The sequence below is a fragment of the Puma concolor genome, chromosome D1, assembly GCF_028749965.1.
Source record: "Puma concolor isolate L17-30 chromosome D1, mPumCon1.1.hap2, whole genome shotgun sequence".
NCBI classification, from domain to species: Eukaryota; Metazoa; Chordata; class Mammalia; order Carnivora; family Felidae; genus Puma; species Puma concolor.
In genome coordinates this window covers 55,116,298-55,127,266 of record NC_141676.1, presented here as the reverse complement: position 1 = coordinate 55,127,266, position 10,969 = coordinate 55,116,298, and the positions used below count along the sequence as shown (strand labels likewise).

The following is a 10,969-nucleotide window of genomic DNA, read 5'->3' as shown; positions in this document are numbered from 1 at the left end:
TACTTCATCCTCTTCCCGAATCCCCTGGATTTTAATGCCATCCCTTGCCTATAGTCATCCCTGTTCAAATTAGGGATGGTTTTCTATATAGTTCTTCTCTCTTTCTTGAAATCCCTCTTCTATTTTCTCAATCTAGTAATTTGCTTGCCTTTGACTAATTAACTGTCTCGTTCCTGTACCTGTGAGCAAACCGTTTCTAGGATTTCTTAAGCAATTTGTCCAAGACCCAAGCTGCAATGCACCCTTGTAACACACACACACACACACACACACACACACACACACACACACTTCCATCCCCATAAGTACTGTTCTAATACAGTCAATCTGGCTAATGTCACCTGTTCCTGCTTGGCACAGTACTTAGGAGTCTCACAGAACACTGAGCAGAGGAACAATGGAAAGGTCCAATTCTATCTATAAGGGAGTGGAGTACATTGAAAGTGATCGATAACAATAATACATTTTACCTTAGACCTCTGAGTTCTTCCAAACTTCTCATGTTAATAATAAGACAGCCTCCTGGCGGTATGGATTAGATCTACTTTCCTGATGATGGTAATTTCCTTAAATTAATAATTTTTATTTCTACTGAGCACTTCTAAGTTCAGACCTTCTCTCTGTGGGTGTAGATCGATCGATGTATCATCTATCTGTTTATCTATCTATCATCTATCATCTATCTATAGAAGAGCAAGCAAGAGCTCCTAATCACAATGTACTTAAAATTATTAAGGTGTATATATTGTGACAACTTATATAGTAAGAGAAATGATGAATTTAGTTTCAAAGAGTGGTTTATATAAATTAACTCACTTTACCTGATGATTATGGATATTTTATAAACCTGAACATAAATGTTTATGTTTCCATGTATAAATCTGCATTTCTTTCTGGACAGGCATCAGCAGGAGGGCACGTAAAGGGCAAGGGTTTGCCTATCATCAGGACAGAAATGAAGAAGAATATGTATGTTCCATTCTCAGCAGACCCATCCAGATTAAGAGGTTTATCCTAAAATGAAGTTCTCTGTGGCTTCATTTTGAAACCTCAAGGCACCTGATACTGCACCAGCAAGAAAGGAGAGATCAGAAGATGATTATGACATGAAAAATGTTTGGGAGACTTAGTGAGAAGCCTACATAGATCCAAATTTGTCTTACAAAGTTCTGGTTTGCTACATTTACAGTTCCTTTGAAGAGTGCATTATATAAGTTCAGCTCAGAAATGTTGTACATGTGAAATCATAATGGCTGTCATTATGTTTGTGTTATGTCCCTACCTTGTACATAACGTATGTAGTCATAAATCAAATAATTTTTCTATAAAGTAATGATAAATAAATTTAAGAAAAATGTTTTGTGCACCTAAGTATCAGGGGAACACCTTTATCTTAATAATTATTCTATTAATTTAAATGGTTGATTTGTATAACTGTTTCAACCACTAAAACTTTAACTTTCATTAAAAAAGGAACCTTCTCTAATTCATTTTTTTTTCTAATTCATCTTTTGTAATCAGTCTTAGCACAGAGCTTGACACATATATACTAGATACTCAGTCAATTTTGGTTGAGAAAAAATATTTAATTCAATTGAATGGATATGATGAAGTACACTGAAATCAAGTGGCTTCATTTTACCATTCGATTTTGTATGCTTTTGAGTCTATGATGCAGTTATATGGGTAGATACAATAAATGTTTCACTGGTTTCTCCACTTTCTCTGTGCACTAAGCAAGGATGAGACCTACTCAGTGAATGAGAGGTACTTGATTTATAATATATTTCACTATAAATTTATCCCAGAAAGATGGCCTCACTTAATAACACCCTATTTCATCCATATTCTTTCTTCCTTCTGGGGATCCCTGGGCTGGAACACATGCATATCTGGATGGGTCTCCCTTTCTTTGCTGTGTACCTGATAGCTGTTCTTGGGAATATCAGCATCCTTTCTGTGATTGAGACTGAGAGCACACTCCACCAGCCCATGTTCTACTTCCTGGCCATTCTGTCATCTATCGACCTGGGCCTGTCCACATCCACGATCCCCAAGATGCTTGGAATCTTCTGGTTCAGCCTGAGAGAAATCTCCTTTGAGGGATGTCTCATCCAGATGTTCTTCATCCATCTATTCACTGGCATGGAGTCGGCTGTGCTCGTGGCCATGGCCTATGATCGCTATGTGGCCATCTGTAACCCTCTTCGGTACACACTGGTGCTGACGAACAAGATGGTATTCATCATTGCATTGATAATTCTACTGAGGCCTTTGTCTTTTGCCATACCCTTTGTTCCACTCATCCTACGGTTACCATTTTGTGGGCACCAACTTATCCCTCACACTTATTGTGAGCACATGGGCATTGCCCGCCTGTCCTGTGCCAGCATCAGGGTCAACATCATCTATGGCTTATATGCCATCTCTAACCTGGTGTTTGACATCATAGCCATTGTCATTTCTTATGCCCAGATCCTTCATGCTGTCTTTCGACTGCCTTCCCATGATGCTCGGCTCAAAGCGCTCAGCACCTGTGGCTCTCACGTGTGTGTCATGTTGGCTTTCTACACCCCTGCGTTTTTTTCATTTATGACCCACAGGTTTGGCCGGAATATACCACGTTATATTCACATCCTTCTGGCTAATTTCTATGTAGTCATTCCACCGGCTCTCAACCCTGTGATCTATGGTGTCAGAACTAAGCAGATTAGAGAACAGGTGCTGAAGGTATTTTCCAAGAAAAAAACATAACTCTTGTAAATAATCCATTTAAGAAGGGAGCAGCACTAATTCTCTATGTTCAGAACAGAAAGAGAACATTTGAAAGTTACACAGGCCTATCTTAGGGGAGTCCTGTCACCCTCCTTCTCAAACCCAGAAATGGAAAGTTAGGCCCATGTCTAACACATGAGTAAAAGTGTTTTATCATTTTCCATTGTTTGGAAATCATTCAGATTCCTCATGTGGAAGAAAATGAACTCTTTGTTCTGTTTCCATTATGATCGAACATATGGCATTCCACACTTGGCATCATTTTAAAGCAAAACCAACCCTCCAAAAAGGAAATACCACACAAATAATAAAAACACCATAAATTCCTTCATATCCTAATTTAAACAAAAAGAGTTCATCACCCTTACTAGTGCTGGTCCCCAAAATAATAGATGCTCAAGCACTTCCCATATGGCTGGACTCCCTATCAAAAAGCATGGGTTACTCTTGCCTCTACCATGTTAATGTCAGAAGATGTGAAATTGATCCTATGAATACCATAATCATGTAAGAAAACTGGCTATTTTCTACCAGGAATAGGATTGCAAAAAGTTGGTAGTCTTTTGGTTTTAAATTGTACTGTTTACTTGATGGATGAATACTTATAAAATCTGGCTTATTGATACTTCTTTTCAAACAACTCTTTTTCAAAAAGTACTGTCTCTGTGTCTTTTGCCACTTCATGGAGGAGTTTCCCTCTTAAGGAAAGCAGGAGGTTTTAGTGATGTTCCAAGTACAGTATTAGCCAAGTGAGTACGTGTGTGTATGTGTGTGTGTGTGTGTGTGTGTGTGTGTTTTAAACATGGAACTCTTGTTTCATATGCTACCTCTCAGTGTTCTCTAGTTCTAGGTGATATTATTGGCATTATTTGTGTGAAGGATACAGAGAAATTATGTTTGCAAATCCTGGCCAATAAAACTAAATTTTTACCTTTATTTTTATTGTGGGATTTCTCAACATTTTTAATTTGAAATTTGAATTTTGAAAATTCATTTTCAAATTCATTCATTTGAAATTTTAGGGTGATATTGGCTTCAGAATGTTCCTTTGACCAACCTATGACACTAATATTCTGTAGCATGCACTTTAGAAAAAAAATCCTACTTATTTTTACTATAGTATAAAAAATGACATCATAAACTCTTATTGGGAATTTATATTAATTAGCATCACATCCTTGGGATCCCACCCAACTTGGGATTCTTTGAAACAATCAGCTATGCTGTAAAATTATAGGCACAAGCAGCTTTTCCTGCAATTCGGTTGTGACACTGAGCTCATCCCCTATCTATTTATTCTGCTTATGAAATGGATTTTAATGATATGGCCTCAATTATACCTTGAGTGATTTGGTCAGGGCTCATTCCATTTAGATGTTTTGGCTAATTTGTGGAGAATTGTATTTAACCTTTCAATGACTAAATTCACCAATGTAGTCACCTGGCCCTGGAGTTTTCTGTGTTAGAAGGTTGCTAACTCCGGATTCAACTTACTTGATAGGTAAACAACTATTCAAGTAATTCATTTCTTCATGTCTTTGCTTTGAATGTCCTCAGTAAACGTATCACATTCCTCTAACTTTACCCTTGTTCAGGGTGTGGGCTGATGAATTAGGTTTGCCTGATGTCCAACCCACTATCAGTATTAGATCTTCCCTTTGTTGCTGTGCTACAAATCATGCCATTCTTCCTGTCCTCTACATTCCCTCAGGAGCAGAGCACTGTTACTTATTACTCGAACCCTGCTAGTCTACTAGTGAGAGCCGGAAGATACAGTATGACCAACTGGGCTGCTATGTCCCTGGGTCTTGAAAGTAAAGCCTTCTCAGTCATCCTGCCCCTTCCCTAGAAGTGTCCTACAGTTTCTGGGGAACAGGCCTCACCCTGGGCTACAAAGTTTGTTTCTGCTCTTTTGTCTCAGCAGCAATGGGTCTCTGCTGTCCTCTTCCTCCAGGGTAAATGCTTTTGCTCCTTAGGGGAGAGAAACTGGATGAGGGGTCATTCTTACGTTCAGGTGGCTGCTATTTGCCTTTTGCCTCCATCAGGTCTGTTCTATGATGAAGGCCTTCTCTTGTCTCTAGTCCTGCACTCAGGCTTTCTAATGAGTACCTGGTCTAGGTCTAGGGAGAAAAAAACCGAAAAGGGTGTGAAGTCCCTTTTGTGTCATATACACAAGACTCCCAGACACTTTGTATTCTCACACAGGTTCATATTCAGCTGTGAATAATTTGGTTTAAAATTTTAACAGATTTTTTGTAGAATGGCTTGTATAGTATCTAGCACCTGGTGAGCACAGAATCATGTTCCATCTCTCTTTGGAGTTACCAATCTTTCCTTATATTTTGGGTTAGTTGCTCTGTGATTTCAACTTTCTGACAGGTCCAAGAAAATTATGAGTTTTTTAAATTATTTTTTAACGCTTATTTAATTTTGAGAAAGAGAGATAGAGGGCAAGCAGGGGAGGGACAGAGAAAGAGGGAGACACAGAATCTGAAGCAGGGTCCAGGCTCAGAGCTGTCAGCACAGAGCCAGATGCGGGGCTTGAACTCACAAACCATGAGACAATGACCTGAACCAAAGTTGGACACTTAACCAACTGAGCCACCCACCCAGGCACCCCGAAAATTGTGAGTTTTTTGATTATCCAGCAATATTTTTCTTTGTCAAAAGGTTTTGAATTACATTCTGTCCAAGTTTTTATATTCTAGGTAAAGAGTATAAATCTTGGTAGGAATTTTAAATCATGTTGTATCCTCTGAGTAGAACAGCTATGTGTTGATTCTCTGCTTCCTACAACTGTGGCATGGACTGTGGATCACTGAATTATAAATATACAGAATGACTGAGGAAAATTAAATGGGATTTTACTTATGGGATACACCATAGACATTTTGAATCTAGTAGTTTTAGAGTGGGCCTAAGCAATATGTATTTTTAAGAGTCTTCAAGCCTAAATTTTGAAAACTATCATTCTAGAAACTTGAAACTTGGTTAATAAACAAATTGGTTGATTGTTAGATGAAGAAAATGGGATAAACTATAGGAAGTGAAATGACTGAAAGCAGAATTGTCTTTCAAAACTCAAACTGGACACCACTCTTAACACTCCCTCCCCTCACTCCCCACACCACACTCTACCTACCTGACTTGACCTAATCCACAGGGAACTTAGTTTAGTTGCCTATCTGATGTTCCTGATGTCTTTATCTTCTGGAACTGTTTTTGACTTTCTAAACTCCATGGCCTTGGATGACTACTTATCTGTTTTCTATGTCTATCATCGCACTTGTCACATTGCTATATCAGAGTGTAAGGTGACTAAAAGCAGTGTAGTGGCTGAGAATGTAAACTTGGTGTCAGACTTCCTAGGTTCAAATCCTGTCTCCCTTTTTAACCATCTGTAACTATGAGAAAGCCAAATATTTCTCTATTTCTCCGTTTTCTTATATTGTGAAGTGAGGATATTAAGGCTACAAATCTTTTTTAGTTTGCACAAGAATTTAATGGATTAATATATGTAAAGAATTCAGGAGTGGTTATGAGAATGTACACACTATATAAGTGTTACATGTTATTATACTAAAAGTAAGTGTTTGCATGTCTGAATCAACTTTATCAGACTGCTGGAACAAAATGTTTCTAGCCTACTCTGGATGTTCATGTATCGTAAAGTCCATCTTTTTTTATTTTATATATACCCTTATTCACTATGTGCTAGGCAGAAGCTGTCGACTTGAAAATTTGGTGGGAGTAAACTCAATTAGTTTTATTAAGACCTCTCTCTCCATGCCCTCCTACCTCCCAACACACACACTTCCTGGTAGTGAGACTTTCTAAGGCAGTCATATGTTCTCTGGTGTTCCTCCATATAGTAAGTATTCCTGTTCTGATTCAGACTATATGCCTAACTCTGGGGTTTAGTTAGAATGTTCACTGGCTCTTTTTAAAAATTTTTAAAATGTTTTTATTTATTTATTTTCAGAGACAGAGACAGAGAATGTGAGCAGGGGAAGGGCAGAGAGAGAGGGAGAGAGAGGATCTTAAGCAGGTTCCACACTGTCAGTGCAGACATCCATGCAAGGCTTGAACTCATGAACCTTGAGATCATGACCTGAGCCTAAACCAAGAGTCATATGCTCAGCTAACTGAGCCACCCAGGCACTCCATAGAATGTTCACTGACTCTTGAACCAAACTAAGTCCTTCAAAATAGACTAGGTCCTTCATAACTAAGAAAGATGATATTTTGAACTCACATTAGCCACACCTTTCTTCAGTCTCAGTATTTTCAGGAATCATATGGAGAAGAAAGGCTATATTGATCATGTGTACCTCTGAGACTCTGAAACTGATTACAAACCTTGCCTTACTCATTTCTATATCCTTGGTGAATTGTGATGAACAAGTAAATATTAGCTGAATGGATTGAAACTGAATGTGGTTATGGAGAATGAATTGAGCAGTAGCAATAATTTTGATACCTCAGCCTGTGAGGTGCTGTGTTCCTAGGAGTCCCACGCATTGATTTGCTGTATATGGATTCATTGTGACATTATAAGAAAATTATGGCTTTGGAGCTAGACAAACTTCAAATCCTAGCTCCTCTAAACTAGCCCGTTGAATACAAGTTTGTTGAGTTACTTATCATGATAATTAATTCTAAAAAATATCAGGGTTAAGTAATATATATATATATATATACACACACATATATATATAACTTATAATAAATAGCTAATATACATACATATATATATATAAAACTTACAATAAACAGCTTATTTAAGTAAATGCTTAACAAATGTTGATTTGCCTCACATTTTAGCTTGAAGGGTGAGGTACTTGACTAAAATATTTTCCCTGTGGTCAACTAATGTCTCTGTGTCTCAATGCACAGGTCAATTTCTTTTTAATCACTTTTTTTTTTGTGTTTCTATTTTTTGAGAAAGAGAGAGAACAAACCAGGGAGGGGCAGAGAGAGAGAGAGTGAGAGAGAAACCTCGACCAGGCTCCGCGTTTTCAGCTCAAAGCCAGATGTGGGGCTCAAACTCACAAACTGTGAGATCATGATCTGAGTCAAAATCAAGAGTTGGACGCCTAACTCACTGAGCCACCCGGCTGCTCCAGGTGTGGGTCAGTTTTAGCTGCATGTAAAATCACCTACAGAACTTTAAAACATGGATACCTAAATGCTACCCCAACACTAATTTTTCTTCCCTAAAGTTTCATTTAAACAGAATCATGCAGTATGTGATCTTTTGTCACTTAGCATATTGCCCATGAGATTTATCCATGTGAAACTACAAAACACCAAAGCAATAGCATTTAATGACAGAAAAAAAAATTACAGAAAAGATAATTACCTACAAATTAATGACAATCTGGCCAACAATAAGTTTTCTCAAAGTAATAATAGATTCTAGAAAACTGTAGGATAATGACATCAAAAAGCTAAGGAAACGTAGTAACTGGAGAATGGAACTGTATCATTCAAGAGAACAGTATCATTCAAGAAGAACTAAAGAAAACTGTAGATGAACACAGAACACAGAAGTTAGCACCAAGAAACTCTCACTAAGTGGTGAGGTATGTACTTGAGAAAGAAGGACATAAGTCAAAAAGGAATGATTGGGGCAAAAAAAAAAACGGGGGGGGGGGGAGGATGGAATTTGTAAACCTGGTAGTAAGTCTTAGATGATAAACCAAAGATATGTGATTATGTATCATGTTAATTTTAAATTTCTTATTTTTAGCCACAGATGATTCTAGTTTTATGTTTTTTAGGAAATAATACTTTAATATTTTGGTAAAGAGGCATACTCAGTGATATGTTTGCCTGTAGGTAATGATTGTTACAACATAAAATGTATCTTTGGAAGAATTACTTCCCACAGAAAAGTCCTAGCTCTCTGACCATTAAAAGAGGATCTTTATGAAGAAATCACACATTCTGGGGCTCCTGGGTGGCTCAGTTGGTAAGTGTCCAACTTCAGCTTGGGTCATGATCTCGTGGTTTGTGAGTTTGAACCCCACGTAGGGCTCTGTGCTGACAGCTCAGAGCCTGAAGCCTGCTTCGGATTCTGTGTCTCCCTCTCTCTCTGCTCCTCCCCCACTCACACTCTGTCTCTCTCTCTCAAAAATAAATAAATATTAAAAAATTAAAAAAAAAGAAATCACACATTCTAAGATAGATAATATAACATTTGTTCATATATTACTCATCAAAACAAAAGACTTATTTCACAGGCTTTGAAAAAGTGAAAAATTTAAGAAACCTGTCCCGTATCTTCTTGGTCCTTACCCCGTAGATAATAGGGTTCACCATGGGTGGGACCAGAAGATAGATGTTGGCCACAAATATGTGGACATGGGGAGCCACATGGTGCCCAAACCTGTGGGTAAGGAAAGAGAAGAAGGCTGGAGTATAAGACACTAAGATGACACAGATATGGGAGCCACAGGTACCCAAGGTCTTGAATCGGGCATCCTTGGATGGGAGGTGGAAGACAGTGTGCAGTATGAGAACATAAGAACAAATGATCAATATGAAGTCCAGGCCACCAGTAAGGAAGGCAACAATGAGGCTGTAGGCTCTACGGATTCTTGTCTCAGCACAGGCAATCTTGATGAGGGCCATGAACTCACAGTAGGTGTGGGAAATGATATTGGTTCTGCAGTAGGGAAGCCAGCGTAGCAGGAAGGGGTGAGGACTGAGAAGTGCTGTGCCCCGCAGTACTATAGCTAGACCCATCCCCCCAATTACAGCATGTGTCAGAATAGCTGAATGTCTTAATGGGTTACAAATGGCTACATAACGGTCAAAAGCCATGGCCAGGAAGAAGCCAGATTCCATGGTAGAGCAAGAGTGAATCAGGAACACTTGAGTGAGGCAGGCTTCAAAGCGAATCTCTCCATCATGGAACCAGAAAAGGCTAAGAAGTTTTGGTACAGCTGTAGTACACACAACCAGATCAGCCACAGCCAGCATGCAGAGGAAGAGGTACATTGGCTCATGGAGGCTGGGGTCTGTCTTAATGATAAACAGAAGAGAGCAGTTTCCCAGGAGGGCCAAAAGGTATACCACACAAAAGGGGATGGAGATCCAGATGTGGGCAGCCTCCAACCCAGGAATACCAATGAGGATGAAGGTTGATGGATGGACATCAGTCTTATTGTATGCTGACATAACAAGTGCCTGATGTTTTAGCTTTCTCTTGGTGTATTTTCCTCTACAACAAACAAAAATAATAGCTTGCAAATTTTGAAACCTTTGATGAGCTAAGTAAACCAAAATGCAGGGAAGTGCAGGTCATGAAATAATTCCAATGTCTGTAAATATTTATGAATTATTTCATCATCATATCTGATTATCAGATAGTATTTCACAGTTGTAATTACAATGTGGCTGATCTATGGATGCTATATGAGGGAAAATATCCAGGCACCAAAAGTTGGAGCTTAATGTGTGAAAATCCAAAATCTTTTACACACTGAGAAGAAAGTAATATGTAAAAAGTAATATGCTAAAAAATATGTAAGAGTCCCAGGTATATTGTGATAAGTGATTCAGTACTTACATATAACACCCATATTATACTGTGTGCTAACTAACTGGAATTTAAACAAAAACATAAAAAAATAAAAATAAGTTTAGATGCTTAGTGGAATTTCTGTATGATTAATTCATCAAAACCACACTGTATGTAATGGCTCCTTCAACTAACTTCTTCTTTCATTACGATACATGTATTTGTAAATGTATATGTAGAATCATGTGGGGAAAAATGTGTAAGAGTCATGGGTTTGGAGGACTTAGAAACAGTTGTAATACACAGGTTAGAAAGGCAGGAAGGATGATAGGAAGTTTTAAATAGAAAATATACCTTTTCTTTTAGATTTTAGTCATATTAGTTCATGCCAAGATGCCAAGTGATAGTGTATAGCTTTCAGAAGGGAATACCAAAATTTGGGAGGATGTGTGACTTTCTTTGGAAGGACCAGGAGGAAGTTCATTCACACTGACATGGAACTCATTCAGCATGATGGCCAGAGTGGGGCTGATAACAATGTGTCAGGAAATGAATTGGATTTTTTAACCAACAGAATTTCAGGAATGATGAAAACAAGCATTAGTGAGGTTTGGGCTAAAGAGCGATCCTTATGCCCAATTGATTGGAGAAAATTGAACCTGCTCT

At 38.3% G+C, this 10,969-nt stretch overlaps 2 protein-coding genes across 2 annotated transcripts; one reads left to right on the top strand and one right to left on the bottom strand.

The window, feature by feature from the left end:
• The first annotated feature begins 1,707 nt into the window (after positions 1-1,707).
• LOC112865017 (olfactory receptor 52E1-like) lies at positions 1,708-2,754 on the top strand. The gene has a single exon (XM_025928062.2). It carries the CDS (start codon positions 1,813-1,815, stop codon positions 2,752-2,754), a length of 942 nt encoding a protein of 313 aa, XP_025783847.1. The 5' UTR covers positions 1,708-1,812.
• Positions 2,755-9,009: 6,255 nt separating this feature from the next.
• LOC112865718 (olfactory receptor 52D1-like) lies at positions 9,010-9,960 on the bottom strand. Its single transcript, XM_025928795.2, has one exon. The coding sequence runs from the start codon at positions 9,958-9,960 to the stop codon at positions 9,010-9,012; it is 951 nt and encodes a 316-aa protein (XP_025784580.1).
• Between the last annotated feature and the right edge of the window lie 1,009 nt (positions 9,961-10,969).